Source organism: Lethenteron reissneri, unplaced genomic scaffold (genome assembly GCF_015708825.2).
Source record: "Lethenteron reissneri isolate LAM-NWPU_2019-01 unplaced genomic scaffold, ASM1570882v1 scaffold_112, whole genome shotgun sequence".
NCBI classification, from domain to species: Eukaryota; Metazoa; Chordata; class Hyperoartia; order Petromyzontiformes; family Petromyzontidae; genus Lethenteron; species Lethenteron reissneri.
The window spans coordinates 186350-210654 of NW_026890805.1; the positions used below are offsets into that span (position 1 = coordinate 186350).

The 24305-nt window shown below is 44.1% G+C and overlaps 2 protein-coding genes and 1 pseudogene across 8 annotated transcripts; 1 reads left to right on the plus strand and 2 right to left on the minus strand.

Moving 5' to 3' along the window:
* The first annotated feature begins 81 nt into the window (after positions 1-81).
* Positions 82-10635, plus strand: LOC133361506 (zinc finger protein 271-like). The gene is made up of 2 exons (XM_061580418.1): positions 82-7968; positions 9289-10635. The coding sequence occupies exon 1, from the start codon at positions 218-220 to the stop codon at positions 3284-3286; it is 3069 nt and encodes a 1022-aa protein (XP_061436402.1). The 5' UTR covers positions 82-217; the 3' UTR covers positions 3287-7968; positions 9289-10635.
* A 10-nt stretch (positions 10636-10645) lies between these two features.
* On the minus strand, positions 10646-15944 carry LOC133361508 (putative zinc finger protein 286B). 7 transcript variants are annotated; one of them, XM_061580425.1, is made up of 3 exons: positions 15883-15917; positions 15318-15508; positions 10646-12529 (listed from the first exon to the last, which is right to left on the minus strand). In XM_061580425.1, the coding sequence occupies exon 3, from the start codon at positions 12048-12050 to the stop codon at positions 11421-11423; it is 630 nt and encodes a 209-aa protein (XP_061436409.1). In that variant the 5' UTR covers positions 12051-12529; positions 15318-15508; positions 15883-15917; the 3' UTR covers positions 10646-11420. The 7 variants fall into 7 exon arrangements, with proteins under 7 accessions (XP_061436409.1, XP_061436407.1, XP_061436406.1 ...); XM_061580423.1 differs by lacking the exon at positions 15318-15508 and having other exon boundaries at positions 15883-15944; XM_061580422.1 differs by lacking the exon at positions 15318-15508 and having other exon boundaries at positions 10646-12559; positions 15883-15920.
* Positions 15945-19635: 3691 nt separating this feature from the next.
* The window catches only part of LOC133361502 (zinc finger protein ZFP2-like), a 34849-nt pseudogene continuing 30179 nt past the window's right edge, over positions 19636-24305 (minus strand).

Genomic DNA, 24305 nt, shown 5'->3' on the forward strand with positions numbered 1-24305 from the left:
GTGCGATAAAGCATTTGCAAAGTCATCATATCTTCAAACACACCAAAGAACACACACGGGAGAGAAACCCTTCAAGTGCATTGTGTGTGAAAAGGCATTTGCAAAGTCAAAAGATCTTAAGAGACACCAGAGAACACACACAGGAGAGAAAACCTTCAAGTGCACTGTGTGTGAGAAGGCATTTTCAACGTTATCACATCTGAAAACACACCAGAGAATGCACACAGGAGAGAAACCCTTCAAGTGCAGTGTGTGTGAGAAGGCATTTGCAACTTTATCAAATGTTAAGCACCACCAGAGAACACACACAGAAGATAAACCCTTCAAGTGCACTGTGTGTGAGAAGGCATTTGCAACGTTTTCAAATCTTCAGACCCATCAGAGAATACACACAGGAGATAAACCCTTCAAGTGCAGTGTGTGTGGGAAGGTATTTGCACGGTCATCACATCTTCACGACCACGAAAGAACACACACAGGACAGAAACCCTTCAGGTGCACTATGTGTGAGAAGGCATTTACAGAGTCATCAACTCTTCACGACCACCAGAGAACACACACAGGAGAGAAACCCTTCAAGTGCACTATGTGTGAGAAGGCATTTGCAAAGTCATCAAATCTTCAAAGACACCAGAGAATACACACCGGAGAGAAACCCTTCAAGTGCACTATGTGTGAGAAGGCATTTGCAACGTCATCAATTCTTCAGAGTCACCAGAGAACGCACACAGGAGAGAAACCCTTCAAGTGCACTATGTGTGAGAAGGCATTTACAGAGTCATCAACTCTTCACGACCACCAGAGAACACACACAGGAGAGAAACCCTTCAAGTGCACTATGTGTGAGAAGGCATTTGCAAAGTCATCAAATCTTCAAAGTCACCAGAGAATACACACCGGAGAGAAACCCTTCAAGTGCACTATGTGTGAGAAGGCATTTACAGAGTCATCAACTCTTCACTACCACCAGAGAACCCACACAGGAGAGAAACCCTTCAAGTGCACTGTGTGTGGAAGCGCATTTTCAACGTTATCACATCTGAAATCACACCAGAGAATGCACACAGGAGAGAAACCCTTCAAGTGCAGTGTGTGTGTGAAGGCATTTGCAAAGTCAACAAATCTTCAGAGTCACCAGAGAACGCACACAGGAGAGAAACCTTTTAAGTGCACTATGTGTGAGAAGGCATTTACAGAGTCATCACATCTTAAAACACACCAGAGAACGCACACAGGGGAGAAACCCTTCAAGTGCACTATGTGTGAGAAGGCATTTACAGAGTCATCACATCTTAAAAAACACCAGAGAACACACACAGGAGAGAAACCCTTCAGGTGCACTGTGTGTGAGAAGGCATTTTCAGATTCATCACTTCTTAAAAGACACCAGAGAATACACACCGGAGAAAAACCCTTCAAGTGCACTGTATGTGAGAAGGCATTTACAGAGTTATCACATCTTAAAACACACCGGAGAACGCACACAGGAGAGAAACCCTTCAAGTACACTGTGTGTGGAAGCGCATTTGCACAGTCATCAAATCTTAAAAGACACCAGAGAATACACACAGGAGAGAAACCCTTCAAGTGCACTGTGTGTGAGAAGGCATTTGCAAAGTCCTCAAATCTTCAGAGTCACCAGAGAACGCACACAGGAGAGAAACCCTTCAAGTGCACTGTATGTGAGAAGGCATTTTCAAAGTCATCAAGTCTTCAAAATCACCAGAGAACGCACACAGGAGAGAAACCCTTCAAGTGCACTATGTGTGAGAAGGCATTTACAGAGTCATCACATCTTAAAACACACCAGAGAACGCACACAGGGGAGAAACCTTTCAAGTGCACTGTGTGTGAGAAGGCATTTGCAAAGTCATCAAATCTTCAGAGTCACCAGAGAACGCACACAGGAGAGAAACCCTTCAAGTGCACTATGTGTGAGAAGGCATTTACAGAGTCATCACATCTTAAAACACACCAGAGAACGCACACAGGGGAGAAACCCTTCAAGTGCACTATGTGTGAGAAGGCATTTACAGAGTCATCACATCTTAAAAAACACCAGAGAACACACACAGGAGAGAAACCCTTCAGCTGCACTGTGTGTGAGAAGGCATTTTCAGATTCATCACTTCTTAAAAGACACCAGAGAATACATACCGGAGAAAAACCCTTCAAGTACACTGTGTGTGGAAGCGCATTTGCACAGTCATCAAATCTTAAAAGACATCAGAGAATACACACAGGAGAGAAACCCTTCAAGTGCACTGTGTGTGAGAAGGCATTTGCAAAGTCCTCAAATCTTCAGAGTCACCAGAGAACACACACAGGAGAGAAACCCTTCAGGTGCACTATGTGTGAGAAGGCATTTACAAAGTCATCAAATCTTCAAAGACACCAGAGAACACACACAGGAGAGAAACCCTTCAAGTGCACTGTGTGTGGAAGCGCATTTGCACAGTCATCACATCTTCAGAGCCACCAGAGAACACACACAGGACAGAAACCCGTCAAGTGCACTCTGTGTGAGAAGGCATTTGCAAATCCATCAAATCTTCATATTCACCAGAGAACGCACACAGGAGACGCACCCTTCAAGTGCACTATGTGTGAGAAGGCATTTACAGAGTCATCACATCTTAAAAAACACCAGAGAATACACACAGGAGAGAAACCCTTCAAGTGCCCTGTGTGTGGAAGCGCATTTGCACATTCATCAAATCTTAAAAGACACCAGAGAATACACACAGGAGAGAAACCCTGCAAGTGCACTATGTTTGAGAAGGCATTTGCAAAGTTATCTAATCTTCATAGTTACCAGAGAAAGCACACAAGGGAGAAACCCTTCAAGTGCACTGTGTGTGGGAAGGCATTTGCACGGTCATCACATCTTCAAAGACACCAGAGAACACACAGGCATCAGAAGATCCCCAAGGAGTGGAGTCTGAAATCGGCTTGTGTAAGTCCAAGTGCTGCAATGAGCCCATCCCTGCTGAAAAAAGAACCAGAATTTAATTCCAGCTTGGACGCAATGAAATGTGTCAAGGTGGATTTTGAAAAGGTGAAATGTGAAGAAGTGATGGTGAAGAGCGAAGAAGCGATGGTAAAATGTGAAGATGAAGAATCAACTCCAAAATGTGACCTTCACATCGATCAAGGCAACGTGAAGCAGGAGGAGAATTCTCACTGTGAGGCAGAGCGAGGTAACTCCCAGGAGTTTGTGGAAGTGGAGGTGTGGGTGGACTTCTTAGACAATACAAAGTCAAATGGAGACCCGGTAGATATGTAAGCTTGAGACAATGAAGCCCCAGTAGATTCACCTTTGTCACAGGCCTTTAATTACATTAAAGTGAAGTTGCACACTCAATTCCTAGGTTCAGCCTGCCGAGTAAGAGGGGCCAGTATTTGCAGACCTGTGGATTGGGTAGATCTCTAACCAGGAGCCAGAGCCAATACGCTCCCAAGCATTCATAATGTTATAATATTATAATGATGCTTGTTTAATCGCCTCAGCAGCTCGGAGTTTTGTATCATATCTCATCACAAACACTCGAAGAGCATGTTGTGCATATGCCTTTTCCAAAAAAAATTATTAAGTGATTCTGCCTTTTTTGGTAATAATTTTGATCGGGATGTAGCGCTGGGGCACAGAAAGGGTGAATCGCCCCCCTGCCTCCTACCTTGCCACCAGACCGGTGGAGGATAATAACTCACAAGCCTGCTTGGAAAGTAATACAATTTAATTAAAAAAATGGCAAACCATAAGATGGAAACAGCAGGGGTCACAAACCTCCCTTGGACTTTGAAATCCACCCAAGGGCAGTTAATCATCATGAGCTGACTGGGTTTTTAAAAATACTACAGTGAAGTTCGAAGCTTAGCTATATGTTCAACCTCAGGATATCAAAATATACTTGAGAATAAGAAGCACAGATCCCTGGCGATATAGACGGGGAACAAAGGTTAATAAAACCCTCGGAATATACTCGGTAACAACTACGGTATACCATATCTTGGTTAAGCATGAACCAAATAATAATAATGAAAGTATTAGACCTAGGGTCATTCAGAAGAGATACAATGTGAAATATGTCAATCTCACGAACAAGATAATGTATTCCACGGGATCAGAGTCTCACCAAACGCCTTCGTCTTCTAGTAGCTAACAGCACATGGTAGCAGTAAATTATGTATGCAGGGGGGCGTCTTCCCCTAATATATCAAATACCATGCAAGAATTCCAAACAGCGACGTGAGTGCAGTGAATGTTGCTCTAAACGTACTTCAAGTCACTTGCAGAGTCAAAACTGCGGAAAGTGGTACGGTACCAAGCTATAAGAGGTGAATAAAAAAAAATTACTTCCAACTCGTGATGAGAGGACAGCATACATGGTGACAGCAATCACACTCCTGCACAATAGGTCACGACTTCAAAGGCCACAGCGCCCCTTTTTGACAGAGACTGCAAGTCTGATGCAAATTTTTTTGAACACTTCCAACCCGTTATGGGATTGTGGGGTACGCTGCCCAAACCGAATACACACACACAGGGAGACAATTGTGTTAAAAGCTTTATTTTCATCACAGAATCTTGCCCGCGAATATATTAAAGCCTTTAGCCAATTGATGAACATTTGTTAGACAAGCAAGCACACTACCGCACACCATTGTTCCAAGGCATTACGTTAATTGCATAATCTAAAAAATGAATTCATTGAGGTCTACCTTTGCTTAGGCACGTTTCTTTATTACCGTTCGTATGAATATTGTCACATTAATTAAAAAAACTTTTTCCTGTTGCTGTGTATGATCACCTTACTCTGTAGAATGAGCCAATTGTTCTGTTACCCAGTTTGACAAACATAATTTTTGAGGGTTAAATGTACGGATCAATGAGGAGGACATCTCCAGGAGTACTGTGTTGGCATTCCTAGCATAAGAGTTCGCATGTTAGAATGTTACGTGTTTTTTTTAGATTAAAGTTGCTTAACACAGAGTCTGAGTGGTGTTTTCCTAAGTCCATGCATAATATCTTTGTAACCTATGAAAGGCATTTTTTGTCTGTCTGCGTACGCTCGCTTGCGGGTGATTTGGCTCTCGGACCGTGGGGTTTACCGAGAAATGTTTTGCCAGGAGGCACGCCCCGAGCCCCGCGGTGGGAATATGCATTTCCGTTTTTTAGTCCCTAAACTTTAAAGCGGTTTAATTATCCATTTAGTGCGATTTCTCTTTATTTATTTAGCACACCGTTGCGCATGTACGAAACGCTGACCAAGGGTTGTCCCTGGCAACGGGCAGCACACCGTTGTTGCAGGGTGGATGCCATTTCTCACCCGTGTGAAAAAATATGCGCACACATTTACACGCGACGCTGAGGTAAATACATCAAAGTTTCATGTCCTCTACTCTCTCCACCCCCCACCCCAATGTGTGCAATTTCTATTATAGGGTCGGTAGATAATAAAATTATAGAGATTAGACTATTATTCTAGCGTGGGGGTGGGGGGTAGCGGCCCAGCCCCCAGCCTCGCCCGGCTGGGCAATCTAGGCGAGGCCAGAGGCTCTGCACGGGACTAGCCCTCGACACCCCACTCTTGTTAGAGTCGATATACCCAGCATTGCCCGGGGGGGAAATACATTTAAAAACTTCTGAAAACTTTAAAACATAACATAGCAATGAAAATGAAACTCGGTAAATTAAAATAAACCCGAGCGTGCCACGAATCGATTCTTTAAATATAGACTGTACAAATAGTTATTAAGCTGGGTGAGTGTACTGGCAGTTTATAATGCAGACTGTAGCCTGCTTATTAAGTAAAGTAGCAGGTACCACCACAGTCAGTATGCACTACTGTAATAGCAGGTACCACCACAGCAGTATGCACTGCTGTAATCATAGCAGGTACCACCACAGCAGTATGCACTGCTGTAATAGCAGGTACCACCACAGTATGTACTGCTTTCATCATAGCAGGTGCCACCACAGCATGTACTGCTGTCATAGCAGGTACCACCACCACAGTACTGCTGTGATCATAGCAGGTACCACCACAGTCGGTATGTACTGCTGTCATCATAGCAGATACAACCACAGTATGTGCTGCTGTCATCAGAGCAGGTAACACCACAGTCAGTATGCACTGCTGTAATCATGGCAGGTTCCACCACCACAGTATGCACTGCTGTGATCATAGCAGGTACCACCACAGCAGTATGCACTGCTGTATTCATAGCATGTACCACCACAGTCAGTATGCACTGCTGTGATCATAGCATGTACCACCACTATGCACTGCTGTCGTGAAAGCAGGTACCACCAGTCAGTATGCACAGCTGTAGTCATAGGATACCACCACAATCAGTATCCACTGCTGTAATCATAGCAGGTACCACCACAGTCAGTATGCACTGCTGTAGTCATAGCAGGTGCCATCACTGTAGGTATGCACTGCTGTAGTGATAGCAGGTACCACCTCAGCCGGTATGCACTGCTGTAGTGATAGTAGATACTGCTATCGAGTTGGTAGATACTGCTATATAGAGTTAGTAGATACTAAAACAGTCAGTATATACCACTACAGCTCAGTCAATACTGCTACAATCAGTATATACTACTATACAGTCAGTACATACTAGTACGGTGAGTAGCTATTAGAGTCCGTAGATACTACTATAGAGTGAGTAGATTTTGCTATAGAGTTAGTAGTTACTACTATAGTCAGTGGATACTACTATAGTCAGTGGATACTACTATACAGTTAGTTGTTACTACTATAGAGTCGGTAGATACTACTGTAGGCCCAGTAGATACTACTACGGTCAGTCGTTAATACAATCAATAAATAATACTCCAGTCAGTAGCTACTACTCGCTCAGTAGATACTACTGTCCAGTCAGTAGATACAACTACAGAGTCAATAGATACTTCCTCTGTTGTATGTAGGGTGGTGTAAATATAATTTTTGAGGGGGGGTGTCCACAATTTTCGGAAACCTTTTACATCAAATATTTACCCCACAATTTCTACAACTTTTTGGACTTTTACAAGCTTCTTATAATTTTGTTGATGGAGAAATGTACAAACGGCCCACCGGGCTTTCACAATACCTTAGTATCTGTGTGTGTATATGTGTAGGGCTTGAGATAGCGCGCCACGCATCCCCCGCCTCTGTTGCTATGCGAGCAAGCACAGTACAGTGGGGTGATGTGAGGTAATGGTTGTTGTTGTGACTTTAGGCGAAGTGGGTCATTAAGAGTTGAAACAGGTGTCAGGGTAGCCGGCAGGACATAGGCCAGTGAAAGGTAATTGGGCATTAGACGGCGTCGCTCTGGCGGCGAAAACAAGGCCACGTGACACGGGGGGCCAGGGGGTGAGCGATAAGCAGAGGGTAGAGATAATTAGGGTGATTAATTGGTGTGGGGATATAAGCCAGAGCGCAACGGAGAGAAGGGAGTCCTGTACGAGTTGGTGTCGTGGATGGAGCTGCAGCAACGGTGCCCAGGGAGTCGCAGAGCAAGTGATAGTAGAGTAAGGTGTAGAGAGACAGTGTTAGTAGAGTAAAGCGTAGAGAGACAGTGTCAGTAGAGTAAAGCGTGGAGAGACAGTGGTAGCGAGAACGCAGTGAGCAGACAGGGTAGCCATGCATCGGAAGGATGCAGAGTAGGAGAAACCGTAGAGACGACAAGCGTAGCGATAGTGAGGTAGAGAGACGCAGAGCGACGCGGAGCGGAGTGAGGGCACGGAGAGACGCGGAGCGGTGGCGCAGCAGAGCGACGCGGAGTGGAGCGGGGTTGCGCCGAGACGCGGAGCGGTGGCGCGGCGAAGGTGGACTCTAAGAGGAAAATAAAGAGAAAGACAACCCTTGTACGAGTCCTACATATGTAAGGTTTTTAAGAGACAACAAACTCCGTGATAAGAAGGCTCAGCTAATTGAGTCTCTCACCTTTCTGAAGAGATGCCGCGACTATAAGGTAATACCAATCGCATTTACACTAACCTCTGCTGCTGTAACTCATTCCACAAGTAGTGACTAATCCCATATCTGCATTTTCCATAAATATGCTAAATTCCTATTGATATGCAATTTCTTTGTCAAGGCGCTCTTCCCTCCCCAGCTTAAATATACGCTGCCAAGCCTGGTGGTGTTCATTCAGACGCTGTCTTTCCGACAGACCTGTTCTTCACCTGAGGACGGCTGCTTGCGTTGTGGCCGAAACGTCGTGAGAATTCCCTTCTACGTGACTTTACCGAAAGAACCAAGAATATGAATCCCTGCAGTCACGAAAGCTTTAAATCGAAAATTTTAAGAGAGGTTTTTAAAGATATTTTTCACCCGGGCAACGCCGGGTACTTACCGCTAGTACCTAATAAATTAAACTGAAAACTTAAAAACATAGTCTAGAACAAGCGTCGTGGTGACGTCACCACCACTTCGTGGCGAATGGCAGTTGTCTTCTTCTTGGTTATTTCGGTAAAGTCACGTAGAAGGGAAGTAATAAAATAATAAAAATAAAACATGATAAAATAATTCTCACGACGTTTCGGCCACAACGCAAGCAGCCGTCATCAGGTGAAAACCAGGTCTGTCGAGGCGACAGCGTCTGAAACGTGACTTTACCGAAAGAACCAAGAAGATGAATCCCTGCAGTCATGAAAGCTTTAAATCGAAATTTAAGTTGTTGTCTTCTTGCGGCTTCCGAGGTGCTGCGTTCCTTGAAACGAAAATACCTCAGGTGCCCAGCAGGGGCGCTGGGTCAGCGTGTGTGTTGAGCACACGGCGCTCTCGGCTGCTTCGTCAGTCTCTCTCCACCGCTGAGGTGATTGTCGAGTCGGCACGCTGGTCACTCTGTCGGCAGTGCCCGTGCTGGCAGGGATGATGGGTCCGGCTCCGTCTGCGTCGATGTGCGCGATCATCCCGTCACCAGAAACCACTCGCACCAGACACTGTTGATCCTTGCAGACTGTGGAGCGAGTTGGAGAGACAGCGCCTGTCGTCTCCCCCCTCTTCAAGAGAGTCCTCTTCCAGTTGTTTGTACGACTCGTGCTGCACAGAGGACACGCTACAGATCAAGTTATATCGTTCCGTGTCAGTCTCTGATCCGACCCTCAACACAACTTCGCCTGTGGGTTGCGATTTCAAGGGGCACTCTCACGAATAGTGGTTGCACCAGTTTTCCCTCAAAGGGTTGACTTTGATCTGAGCACAATCCGAACGATTGTCACTATGATCGTGTTTGCTGTACAGAACGATCTCGCCACCGGGAATAGTAATGCTTGTCACTCTTCCCCAGGTCTGGATTGCAATACTGCGAGCACCAGCCATGGCTGGCAGCCTCAATGACGCAACAAAAAACTCTCCGTGATGCGTGGCTTTTGACGATGCAGAGCTCCCTATCAATTTGCCAGTCACGAGGGCAATCCCCGGAGCCGACCACTCGCAGTACTTCTTCTTCTTTCATATGGCATTGTGAAAAGCAACAGTTGTTATTTTAAATGATCGTCATGAATGAATGCAAAGGTTTCTTATCCAGTCCAATGATGTGGTTGAAGCAGTGTGAATTTTAGCGATACCGCCAGGATGTGCATGGATGGAGCATTCATCGGTGATGTGCTTGATGGTTTGGACTTCTCCAGTCGTAGTTGGGTGTTTCGTTGAGCAGTGCTTATATATGATACTTTCCACCTGTTGTATATATTCGGTCTGAAAAATTATAAAATGTAAAAAATGAAATGACATTTTTTTTAAACTGTAATGTTCCCGAAATTATGCTAATTTATTTAATCATGAAAATGTTGCTTGTATGCTAATTAGGTAGGTGCAATTGTATTCAGTTATGCAAGTGTATGTAATTATGATAATGAATTCAATTATGATCATTAGCTTCTGCTTCGTTGTCTATGGTTGTATTATCACTGGTCAACAAAAAAAAGTTTATTTCTGGCCTGGACTTTTGCAGCTGTTCTCGACTAATTTCAGGGTGCTGATTCCAAATCTGATCTCAGATTTGCTCGATCACATCTCATTTTATGCTATCGGCATACCCCATTTTCATTGATTTTACCCGAAATTAACTCTGTCACTTATGATTGCAAGTTGTTGCGAGTCAGTGACTGCTTTAGTGTTAAAATATGGTGCTGTATTTTTTTGATAGTGTTTATATCATTTTATGTAGATATCCACATTTATTTAATATTTTTCTTCTGCAGTTTTTATTGAAAATGCAATATTTGATATCTCAAAAACCTGATGTGATAGACACAAACTGATGCTAGATTTGGAAGCAGCACCCCAAAATTACCTTAAACCCGTTGGAATACCTTATGCCAGAAAAAGTGTGTTGACCAGCGAATTTTCAATCAGGATAATACAATGATTCTCACTTTAACTTTTACTGATTATGCCTTAGTGTTATATCAGGTCTCAAAATTCAGATCTCTCCGCAGGATACAGTTCTTAATTAATATTATGTATGGACTTAGAAAGGCACCACTCAGACTCTTCTGTGTTAAGCAACTTTAATCTCTAAAAAACACATAACATTCTAACATGCGAACTCTTATGCTAGGAATGCCAACACAGTACTCCTGGAGATGTCCTCCTCATTGATCCGTACATTTAACCCTCAATAAGTGTTTGTCAAACTGGGTAACAGAACAATTGGCTCATTCTTCAGAGTAAGGTGATCATACACAGCGACAGGAAAAAGTTTTTTTAATTAATGTGACAATATTCATACGAACAGTAATAAAGAAACATGTGCCTAAGCAAAGGTAGACCTCAATGAATTCATTTGTTAGATTATGCAATTAACGTAATGCCTTGGAACAATGGTGTGCGGTAGTATGCTTGCTTGTCTAACAAATGTGCATCAATTGGTTAAGGGCTTTAATACATTCGCCGGCAAGATTATGCGATGAAAAGAAAGCTTTTAACACAATTGTCTCCCTGTTTGTGTGTATTCGTTTTTGGCAGCGTTCCCCACAATTCCATCACGGGTTGGAAGCATTAAACATTTTTTGCATGAGACTTGCAGTCTCTGTCAAAAAGGGGCGCTGTGGCCTTTAAAGTCGTGACCTGTTGTGCACGCGTGTGCTTGCTGTCAACATGTATTCTGTCCTCTCATCACGGGTTGGAAGTAAAAAAGATATATACAGTGAGGGCAAAAAGTATTTGATCCCCTGCTGATTTTGTACGTTTGCACACTGACAAAGAAATGATCAGTCTATAATTTTAATGGTAGGTTTATTTGAACAGTGAGAGACAGAAGAACAAAAAAATCCAGAAAAACGCATGTCAAAAATGTTATAAATTGATATAGAACTACCCAACCCACAGGTCTGCAAATACTGAATTGAGCGTTCAACTTCACATTCTTTCATTAAAGGCCTGTGACAAAGGTGAATCTACTGGGGCTTCATTGTCTCAAGCATACACATCTACCGGGTCCCCATTTGACTTTGTTTTGTCTAAGAAGTCCACCCACACCTCCACTTCCACAAACTGCTGAGAGTTACCTCGCTCTGCCTCACAGTCAGAATTCTCCTCCTGCTTCACGTTGCCTCCATCGATGTGAAGGTCCGATTTTGGAGTTGAATCTTCATCTTCACATTTTACCTTCACATCTTCGCTCTTCACCATCACATCTTCACATTTTACCTTCACTTCTTCGCTCTTCACTATTGCCTCTTCACATTTCACCTTGATACATTTCATAGTGTCCAAGCTGGAATGTACTTCTGGTTCTTTTTTCAGGAGGGATGGGCTCATTGCAGCACTTTGACTTCCACAAGTCGATTTCAGACACTCTTTGGGGATATTCTGATGCCTGTATGTTCTCTGGTGTCGATGAAGATCTGATGACCGTGCAAATGCCCTCTCACACACAGTGCACTTGAAGGGTTTCTCTCCTGTGTGTGTTCTCTGGTGGATCTTAAGAAATGCTGCCCATTCAAATGCCTTCTCACAGACATTGCATTTGAAAGGTTTCTCTCTTGTGTGTGTTCTCTGGTGTTTTTTAAGAATCGGTGAATCTGCAAATGCCTTTCCACACATAGTGCACCTGAAGGGTTTCTCTTCTGTGTGTGTCCTCTGGTGTTTTTTAAAATGTGATGACTAAAAATTCCTTCTCACACACACTGCACTTGAAGGGGTTATCTCCTTTGTGTATTCTCTGGTGTCTTTTAAAATAAAATGAACTTGAAAATGCCTTCCCACACACACTGCACTTGAAGGGTTTCTCTCCTGTGTGTGCTCTCTGGTGGATCTGAAGATCTGCTGCCCGTGCAAATGCCTTCTCACAGACAGTGCATTTGAAAGGTTTCCTTCTTGTGTGTGTTCTCTGGTGTTTTTTAAGAGTCGATGAATCTGAAAATTCCTTCCCACACACACTACACCTGAAGGGTTTCTCTCCTGTGTGAGTTCTCTGGTGCTGTGTTAAACTTCCAGTATGATCCGTGCTGTTTGGATACTGGTCGCATTGTTTCCTTCTTGTACCGAGCTGCGCTGAGTGCCTTTGCTCCATCAGACCAATTCTGCAGAGGAAGCGTCAGAGGAAACGTCAGCTGCAGACAGAAACACGTATTCCATACCATCTAGGTCAGTATCGAGACAAAGAGGAATGAATACAATCTTTGATTTCAAGATTTCGTGACTGCAGGAATTACTCTCTGGTTCTTTCAGTAAAGTCACGTATAAAGTAAAAATAAATAAATATTGCACGACCTTTCCATTGCAACATAAGCAACCGTCATCAGGTGATAACTGTATGCAAATGCAAGCTCGGAGAGAGACATATACAGAGAGAGAGACAAACAGACACGGAGAGAGACAAACACAGAGAGAGACAACCAGAGAGACACACAGGAGAGACACATATAGAGACACACGCAGAGAGACACACAGAGAAGCAACGCCTCTGTGACGAGGTATTATATAGTGAGAGGGGGGGTTGGGGCAGAGAAATTAGCATGTCAATGAGAGACAAGGGGGAGGATGGGATCTGCAGCAGCGGGCATGTAGAGCCAAGGGGGGATGGGATCTGCGGCAGAGGGAGAGAAATTGGAAGCTTGAGAAATCAAACCTCGTGAACTTAGAAATGTAATGCAATACAACACAGAGTTGGCTAACACAACAGTTAACACTTTACTTGGTTGATTACGTTCTTTCAAAGAATGCTAAATTTGAAGTTAAGTATGAGTTGTGTGGCTCAGATTTGCTTGAATGCTTCGATGAACAGATCTTACTTCAACTGCATATGTGCCGAGATATTTTCCTGACTGGTTTCCATTCTTATAAAAAGTTCCAGAGATAAACTATTTTTTTTATTTAACCTCATTGTTCAATATTTAATATACTTTACTGCAAATACAAACTTGACACTGTCACACACTGGCATGATAAAAAGGTGGTGGGGTTTCCAGAACCATGCCTGGCCACATTCATCTGCTCAGTATTAATCTTGATTTAAAGCTTTCATAACAGCAGGAATCCATACTCTTTGGTTCTTTCGGTAAAGTCACGTAGGTATAAAATAAATAACGACGTTTCGGGCGCAACACAAGCATCCGTCATCAGGTGGGAAAGCATGGTCTGCTGCTGAGGCAGACTGTGTTGCGCCCAAAACGTCGTATTTTATTTTATTAGAGTTTGTTCATAATGCAGTGAAATAACTGGACCACCGCTCCCCACATAGATACACTCTTACATGCACATACATTTCACATGGATCATTAACATATATAAACAAAACATCCACCATTCATGACGAATTGGAAGTAACCTTATCACAGTGCTAATGCCATGATAGGTGCAATTTAAGGTCATGTGAGTGGCCTTACATTGGTCTCATATGGACTAGACCTTGGAGATTGACACTCAGCTTTGTATGGAGAAAAAGTCCAGGCAGCTACCAGTGTTACACAGTCTAATGAAAGAATGCTGCTCGACTAATGTTAAGTGAGACTTTGGCTGCCAAACCAAAGCTGGTTGTGAACACATCAACCCGGTATGGGAGCTCCTCCAACACTTGTAGAACTGCCTGATTATTCATGGAGAGTTGAGCAGGTGCAGTGTTGTATGACATGACATTCCTAGGCAGGTGATTTTTTTTGTGGAACATTTGCAAGGCCCCATTTCACGATGGAATTATCCCTAATTCCATCTCATTGAGTAGCCATTACCAAACCATCAGCAGATGTAACATGGTTGACCAGCAGGGAACGATCCTTTAACTATAACCAGGCATCGATTAGCGTATCATTGTAACCGTAATAAATGCTACGGCTTTTATATGACCATTGGGAGCTTCTCAAACTACATAATTATTGAAGCTGCTATGTGTAGTGACATCGTTGGATGTCACTGTGTGAAGCTGGCCTGGGAGAGAGGTACGGCACGCCATGTATTGAAATCGCAGACACCACTGAAGGTGGATGCATTACCGGCCCTAACGGGACTCGGGGAGCACTGAGAGCAATGGATGGCACCACGCTCTGCATGCAGTGCCAGCCCCTACAGGATAGAGTGCAAGGGTGTCGGCCATGGAACAGAGTTGCAAGGGGCCATGGCACTCTGGGTGACCCCGGAGGACACGTGACCGGAGATGACGATTGCTTGTTGCGATCAAAACGTCGTGATATTTTTTTCTTAGCTTTATTTTCATTTTTTTTTTATATCCATGTAAGCTTTAACTGCTGTTGACATTTATGTCAAAATTGAAGCTTCATTCGGTTAAACCCACCAGATGGCAAAACATCCAACATTGTCTATCCTGAAGCTCTCCAAAGGCAACGAATTTAAAAGCTGTCATTATGAAACAAACAAGCCCTGCGATTGTATAACACAACCAAGAAACCGTGACAATATACACACATTCACAGACTTCATTGGCAGAATTCAATAATTCCAATAAAGCCAACATTGCAAGACATTAATCTTAATGTTTGATTACTGAGACCCTATGCAAAGCCAGGTAACTTAGCAAGTATTGAATAAATACTATACTTCCGATGATCATATTTTTGCATCAGTGGGGAGCAGTAGTGCAATGGTTAGCGTGCTGCGTTATAAACCCAGCGACCCGATGTATCTTCCCACAGAACCAAGGCACATTTGGTTGTCGCCTGCTGAAGCTGGTTGTAATTACTGGCAAACGTCGTAGTCAGATTGTAAATGTTGTGGCTTGGCTCTCCAACACACAACCGGTGTAGTGCTGCACTAGTGACGAATTGGCCACGTGCTGTTTATGTGACAACCCCTTCCTAATTGGCTGTCGGGTTTACCAACACATTTCTATTTTTACGCGACCTAACCCAAACAAACCTGTATTAAGGATGTATATTTGGAATTTGCGTGTCTCTCTCCCCGTGGTCGCGTGGATTTTCCTCCGGATCTTCAGGGTTACGGTGGTTACCCCCTCCACGTTTAGAGTCAACATCACCACGCGTTTAGAGTATTTGACCGACAGACATTTCCACACGTTGATAAGCCACTTTGTTGTGGGCAGGTCGCTTCTGAAAACAAGAGCGGTATAGCAGCTGAAGTGGGCTTGCCCTTGGTAAGATATAAAAAAAACTGTAGAAATATTTAAAAGAAACAAAGTTTCAAAGTAGTGAGCCAGATGAAGACAAATTAAACTTAAGCAGAGAATTAAAGCAAATGCAATCAGGCGAGGGCAGGAGGCAAGGCCCCGCATGGCTAGGCCCCGCGTTGTAATGTTCCAACCTGGACATCGATTCCATACTCGCTGCTACTCAATTGATATCCCTACGAGAGACGGAGCGAGGCTCTACCTGGGTAAACAACAACAACCACAACAACAACCACCACAACAACCACAACAACAACAACCACAACAACAACAACAACCACGATGTGAACTTCTCACCTCGGATCTCAGTGAGCGCGCGCGCGGTGCAGCAGCTTCCGGATATATCGTGACGTCACGCGGCAGCAGGAGTGACATGACGTCACTAGCGGGGTTCATCACACAATCCCTCCCCCAACAAGCAGCGGTGTAATTGAATAAATTATGTTAATGAGCCGGGCCCACGTGGGGTGATTGGGCTTGGCTGCTGAACCCGTCGCAATGAAATAGCGACGGTTTTTAATGAATAAATTATGTTAATGAACCGCCAGTCAAAATCGCGGTGGAGGGGGTGGGATTGAATATCTTGGTGACATGACGTCACTAGCGGGGAACAGCTTTCCCTGGCGTCTAACGCCGACGAGTTAATGAGTGGTGACGTCACTGTGTGTGTGTAAACTGTGTGTGTGTACCCTGTGCGTGTACGCTCTGTGTGTTTGTACACTGTGCGTACAAACTGTGTGTGTGTACACTGTGTGTGTGTACCCTGTGCGTGTACAAACTGTGTGTGTGTACACTGTGTGTGTACACTGTGTGTGTGTACACTGTGTGTACACTGTGTGTGTGTACACTGTGTGTACAAACTGTGTGTGTGTACCCTGTGCGTGTACACTCTGTGTGTGTGTACACTGTGTGTACAAACTGTGTGTGTGTACACTGTGTGTGTGTACACTGTGTGTACAAACTGTGTGTGTGTACCCTGTGCGTGTACACTCTGTGTGTGTACAAACTGTGTGTGTGTACACTGTGTGTACAAACTGTGTGTGTGTACCCTGTGCGTGTACAAACTGTGTGTGTGTACCCTGTGCGTGTACACTGTGAGTGTGTACACTGTGTGTGTGTACACTGTGAGTGTGTACACTGTGTGTGTACACTGTGTGTGTACCCTGTGCGTGTACACTGTGAGTGTGTACACTGTGTGTGTACACTGTGTGCGTGTACACTGTGTGTGTGTACACTGTGTGTACAAACTGTGTGTGTACACTGTGTGTGTGTACACTGTGTGTACAAACTGTGTGTGTGTACCCTGTGCGTGTACACTCTGTGTGTGTACACTGTGTGTACAAACTGTGTGTGTACTGTGTACAACTGTGTGTGTGTACACTGTGTGTGTGTACACTGTGTGTACAAACTGTGTGTGTACACTGTGTGTACAAACTGTGTGTGTGTACCCTGTGCGTGTACACTCTGTGTGTGTACACTCTGTGTGTGTACACTGTGTGTACAAACTGTGTGTGTACACTGTGTGTACAAACTGTGTGTGTGTACCCTGTGCGTGTACACTGTGTGTGTGTACACTGTGTGTGTGTACCCTGTGCGTGTACACTGTGCGTGTACATTGTGTGTGTACAAACTGTGTGTGTGTGTGTACACTGTGTGTGTGTGTACACTGTGTGTTGGCACAGTCGGGGGTACAGATGGTGCATCGGCCAGTCAACTGAGTCAGTCGACCCATGGCACCTGGGTCTACCCCGTGCACATAGCTTGGCACAAGCGCCATGGTGACGTGACCGCCACTTTGTGGCGAATGGCAGTTGTTGTTCTTGTTACTGTGTGTGTCCGGCAAAACAAGAGATGGCACCTCAGCCAGCCATCTCATTGAGTAGCCATTACCAGATCATCAGCAGATGCAACAGGGCTGACCAGCAGGGAAACAGGTCCCTGCGGGGTGGGCTGGTAGGAACGCACAAATGAATGGCTATAATAAAATGAAATGGCGGGGGTACGATACGAAGGGAGAGTTTGAGGCCTAGTTCTAGGCTTTAGGCCTAGCTGTAGGCTTTAGGCCGCTGTGGGTTAATTTTTAATTTAAATGTTTTAATTAAAAACTATCTCAGGGAATTATAAGGGAATGTTACACTTGTTTAGCCAGGAAAGCCTCACTGAGTCCTAAAGGTTTTTGTAGGGTCCTGCCAAGTGTTTGCAGTAGGGGGCGATGTTGCTACACGTAATCGGACATCGGACGGACGGACGATATAATCTATTGTAGGCTGGTTCACTTCGTTCCTACCAGTATAATCCCTTAACTATAACCAGTCATCGATAAGCATATTATTTTTAACTGCGACGAATCCAATTTATTTATACGGCCATTGTGAGCTTCTCAAACTACATAATTATTGAAGATGCTATGTGATGTGTAATAAACCCCGTTGAGACGACATCGTGAATTGAGAATTCTTTATTCAGATTCGTTCACAGCTTCCACCACATTCGTTCCTCCAGTTCCCTTGCTCCTTCATGCTGTTGGCTGACAGCGTGAGAGAGACTGCGGGGCCCGCTACGTGGCAGGCTCCGGACCACGGCACCAGCGTGGCTTCTCCGCGCCTTTTAATCCCTGGCCCACGTGATGCCCCGCAACCAATCCTCAGCCACACCCCTGGAACTTTCTCGAAGCTACTGTATGGCTCCAGGGCCACGCCCCTAACTCGACTCCCCATTGGTTGCGGGCTGAAGCCAGCAGAGCCAATCATCATCATCCAGGTGTAACTTCACATTACAAATGTAATGCATTGGGCCGAAGTGAATTTCTGTCACAAGCCGAGTTGAACAGGAAATGGTTCCAACTCCTGGTCACGCACCTTTAGATGGGCCTGCCCAAAATCATAAAAATCCTCAATGAATGTGAGCAGAGGCAGAGACATCGAAATTAAGGAACCCAAAGCACCAAGCCTATTTAGGGTACCATAGGCCTTAATTACATCAAGAAAGTAGGGATCTTGTTTCTGGTGAAAATCCGTACTCCTCTGCTGTACTCGATCGACAGAAAATACAGCCGCCCCTTGAATATCGGAGGTTACGTTCTTGGAAAGTTCTGCGAGACTGCTAAAAACGCGATATTCAATACTTAAGCCTTACCCAAGTAATGGCGTTAGGTAAACGTCAACTAAAATTTACATCACAATTGAAATACGTACTGCATTCCAAATCAACTAAAAACTAAACAATTGAAATAAACATTGGGAAACCGTGTCTCGTGCATTTGGTTACAGGTCTACCCAACACTTATGGTCACACATGCTGTCTGCTTCTACTCGACATTGTCCGAAAAGTCCTACAATACTTTCACATCCACAAATGGCTGTGATTCGTCTCGGGCTCTATTAGCGGCCTGGAAGTCAAACCCTGGAGCCTTCACAGGCCACCTTCACGAATGGTGACGTTTCCCAGCTGCCATTTTTATTGGGTCCTTGAATCACAAACGATGGGCTTATGGAACTTCAAATTTCACACGTCAATCTCAGACCCTGCTCCTTGTAGACCTCCTTACGCGTGTTTCAGTTTCAAGACATTTCAAAATGCCTTCCAAGTGTACATTAAGTGGTTTTTAATATGTGTTCCCTGGCAGTTGTGAAGATTTGATTACTGTGTAAATGCAGTCATTAGATTCCGTGGAGGCGAGTTCTGCTCTTGGTGACATCACAAGGAGGCCCTGACGTAACCCACTCGTTAATTTGAGGTGACGTCTTCAGAGGGAGAATCTACATATTTAAGTAAACATGTGGTAAACAAGGTGGGATATCAATGCAGACATATATCTAAAGTTTAATTTAAATAGAAGTTAAAATTCAATAAAACCTAGGCTAGAATACAAATCTGTAACAAAAATCCACGATGCCTTCAAATGTGCTCTTTAAAGTACCTCCTTGCGAAAAAACAGATCGGCAGACATCTTTCATTGAACGTTCTCTACACGAAACAAAGGAATGTTTTACACAAACTATAAATACCACGGCCTTTTAGGAATGCATGTGTAATGGGTTCCAGAGACACTTGTAGAGGTATCTTCTTTATTACAATAAAACACTCCAACAGTCCTGATACTCTGTTACAGCCTAGGTACATAGCCTAGGTACACAGCCTAGATACACTACTCTCGCTATGCTCTGGGGTCCTCCGGCTGCAATTACTCTAGGGGAGGCTAATTGACCCGATCCAGCCAAGGTGCGGGTCTGGACTCTGGCTTCCTCGGAACGCGCCCTTACAAGGACGTAGAGCCGGGAGTCCCAGAGTCCCACCACTGGCCCTCACAGCGTCCCGGCCCATACAAGAAAAAGCAGGACGAGGGGGTCCAGGGTCCTAAGCTGGCTGGTCTTGGGTCTTGAGCTGCAACTGGCCCCGATCGGCCAGGGAGCTGCCCTTTTATGCCTCGTCCCCAACGAGGGGTGGGGTTGTGTGCGCCCCCAGATATCCCACAGAGCACGCACAGCCCCCCCGTTGGTGGCGCCAAGGGGCTTAACTGTTTGGGGTGCCTGGGATCCTAGCACCTGGCGCCGAGGGCTTATCTGCCTAGGATCCTAGAGCCCCCAGCAGACCCTCCTCTCTTATGGCACTACACGTGTTCAGTACAAGCCACCTGTGGACTGGTTTTGGTGTACAATGTCTCAACAGTCCGGCTTGCTTCAACTGATGTTCATCGGCAAGGTCCATTTCAAGTCTCAGTTCGACAAAATGTATACGTAATACAAAATGATAATTAGTGTTTTTGTGGAGAATGTATCTCCTATACGTAACTTATAAGTGGCATACCTTAACTGATGAATGATCCGACTATGCTCCCGATTTCAAAGACAATGAGTTGCCCCAGTCAGATGCGTCCTGATTCACAAAAATACCCTTTGACTCGTATCACAAAAATAACAGCTCTCACGTGAGTTTTTGTACAGGTTACCACCAAAACAAATACTTTGTCCTGACAGCACATATTCCATGTTTGACATTAATACACAAAATGTTGTATGTACGTACAAAATCAGACGGGTATTCTTTCAATTATGATTCAAAATAATCAAAGGGCACATTGGCAACATTTTATTCCTATACTGAAATGTACTGCGTCACGTTGCAACGTATTTACAAGTTGATCTCTGCCGAGATGAGGCCTATATGTGCAGCACTCTCATAGAGGGAAGCCAAGTAGTAGTACATTCTTTATTTGTTGCAGAGGTTCAAGGTTCAAATCCGACTGGCATATCAATCATCTCCCCCGACTTACAAACTCATATCCACATGCAGGCCAGTGAACGGTCACCTTGTGGCACACAGGGGCAGATGCCCATTATGGGCACCCATCGAGTGTCTAAGATGAGATATGATACAAAACACTTGAGTCACTCCTGGTTAGAGATCGCCCCAACCCACAGGTTCACAAATAATGGCCACGCTTACACTGCAGTTTGAACCTAGAAATTGAGTGTTCAACTTCACATTATATTCATTAGAAAGGCCTGTGACAAAAGTGCATCCATTGGAACTTAATTGTCTGAAGCTTGCACATCTACCTGGTCTCCATTTGACTTTGTATTGTCTAAGAAGTCCACCCACACCTCCACATCCACAAACTCCTGGGAGTTGCCTCGCTCTGCCTCACAGTCAGAATTTAGTTCCTGTTTCACACTGCCTCCATCTATGTGAAGGTCCGATTTTGGAGTTGAATAATCTTCAAATTTAACCTTCACTTCTACGCTCTTCACTGTTACTTCTTCACATTTCACTTTCGCCTCTTCATATTTCACCTTGATACCTTTCAAAGTGTCCAGGCTGGGATTGTCTTCTGGTTCTTGTTTCATGAACAATGGGGTCATTGCAGCACTTTGACTTTCACAAGCTGATTTCAGATTACACTTCTTGTGGATTTTCTGATGCGTGTGTGTTCTCTGGTGTTTTCTAAGATTTGATGAATGTGCAAACGCTTTCCCACAAACACTGCACTTGAAGAGTTTCTCTCCTGTGTGTGTTCTCTGGTGTTGTTTAAGATTAGATGAATCTAAAAATGTCTTCCCACACACACTGCACTTGAAGGGTTTATCTCCTGTGTGTGTTCTCTGGTGTCGTCGAAGAGCAGATGAATCTGAAAACGCCTTCTCACACACACTGCACTTGAAGGGTTTATCTCCTGTGTGTATTCTCTGGTCGGTCTGAAAAGTTGTTGACTTTGCAAACGCCTTCCCACACAGAGTGCACTTAAAAGGTTTCTCTCCTGTGTGTGCTTTCTGGTGGGTCTTAAGATTTGATGACATTGCAAACACCTTCCCACACAGAGTGCACTTAAAAGGTTTCTCTCCTGTGTGTGTTCTCTGGTGTTGTTTAAGAGTAGATGAATAAAAAAAATGCCTTCCCACACACACTGCACTTGAAGGGGTTATCTCCTGTGTTTGTTCTCTGGTGGGTCTGAAGATATGACGACCATGAAAATGCCTTCTCACACACAGTGCACTTGAAGGGTTTCTCTCCTGTGTGTGTTCTCTGGTGTTGTTTAAGAGTAGATGAATAAAAAAATGCCTTCCCACACACACTGCACTTGAAGGGCTTATCTCCTGTGTGTGTTCTCTGGTGTCTTTGAAGATGTGATGACTGTGCAAATGCCTTCCCACACACAATGCACTTGAAATGTTTCTCTCCTGTGTGTGTTCTCTGGTGTCTTTGAAGATGTGGTGACTGTGCAAACGCCTTCTCACACACAGTGCACTTGAAAGGTTTCTTTCCTGTGTGTGTTCTCTGGTGTTGTTTAAGAGTAGATGAATAAAAAAAATGCCTTCCCACACACACTGCACTTGAAGGGCTTATCTCCTGTGTGTGTTCTCTGGTGGGTCTTAAGATTTGATGACATTGCAAACGCCTTCCCACACAGAGTGCACTTAAAAGGTTTCTCTCCTGTGTGTGTTCTCTGGTGGATCTTAAGATTTGATGACAATGCAAACGCCTTCCCACACAGAGTGCACTTAAAAGGTTTCTCTCCTGTGTGTGTTCTCTGGTGTGATTTAAGAATGGATGACCGTGCAAACACCTTTTTACACACACTGCACTTAAAAGGTTTCTCTCCTGTGTGTGTTCTCTGGTGGGTCTGAAGAGTTGATGACTGTGCAAACGCCTTCCCACACACAGTGCACTTGAAGGGTTTCTCTCCTGTGTGTGTTCTCTGGTGCTGTGTCAAGTTTCCAGTACGATCCATGCTGTTTGCATTCTGGTCGCATTGTTTCCTTCTTGTACCGAGCTGCGCTGAGTGCCTTTGCTCCATCAGACCAACTCTGCAGAGCGAGCATCAGCTGCAGACAGAAAAACATATCCACACCATCTCCGTGAGTATTGAGGCACAGAGGAATGCATATATACAGTCACACATGACTTACACATCTATACATATTCATATTTTCATGAAATAGTGAAAGAGATTCCCTAATTCATCACACGGGCTGCTAAGGCACACAATGAGAGGGCAAATGGTCATAAATATGACTCGACACCCAAGTGTCTTCAAAATGAATATTTACCAAAAACTCCAAGCACACAATTTCGGTTGTCTAGCTATGACAGGAATATTTATTTAAGAAAAATTAGCTAACATAGCAAAGGCTGTTGATACTATTTGTATTATGCAGAAATGTATAAATTAATGTTCATTTGCAACTTAAAGGTCTGAAGCCAGGCTCAGATGAGCTTGAATGCGAGGATGAACAGATCTAACTTAAGCTGCATATGTGCATTGTTAATTTCCTGACTGTTTGCATTCTTATAAAATCTTGTTCTGTACCTGTTGAATTCTATGACGAAATGGGGCCTTGCATATGTTCTACAAAAAGATCACCTCCCTGGGAAAATCTTGACTTAAAACTTTTGTGATAGCGGGAATTCATATTCTTTGGTTATTTCGGTAAAGTCACGTAGATATAAAATAATAATACAAATAAAGTGAATAGAAGAAAAAAAACGACTAATGTACACTGTAGCCTGGTTCTTAACCTCGGTGAGCATACTGGCAGTCTATAATGTAGACTGTAGCCTGGTTCTTAACCTCAGTGAGTGTATTGGCAGTCTATAATGTAGACTATTGCCTGTTTTATTGACAAGACCTTTGCAATGGACTAGACCTTGGCGATGGACACTCACAGCTTTGTATGTAAAAAAGTCCAGGCAGCTTCCACATAGTGTTACAGAGTCTAATGAAAGAATGCTGCTAGACTAATTTGAAGTGACACTTTGGATGCCAAATAAGGTCATGAACACATTAACCTGGTATAGGCGCTCCTCCACCACGTGTAGAACGACCTGATTATTCATGGAGAGCTGAGCAGGTGCAGTGTTGTATGACATTAAATTCCCAGGGAGGTATTCTTTGGGTCTTTCGGTAAAGTCACGTCACTTAACCGAAAGACCCAAAGAATATGAATTCCTGCAGTTACGAAAGCTTTAGGTCAAGATTTTCCCAGGGAGGTGATCTTTTTGTAGAACATATGCAAGGCCCCATTTCGTCATGGAATTCTCCAGGTATAGAACACGATTCTCCAACTCAATATCATTGAGTAGCCATGACCAGATCATCAAAATGCGTAACATGGTTGACCAGCAGGGGACGATCCCTTGACTATAACCAGGCATCGATTAGCGTATCATTATTACTGTATGAAATGCAATTTTGTATAGGGCCATTGTGAGCTTCTCAAAAT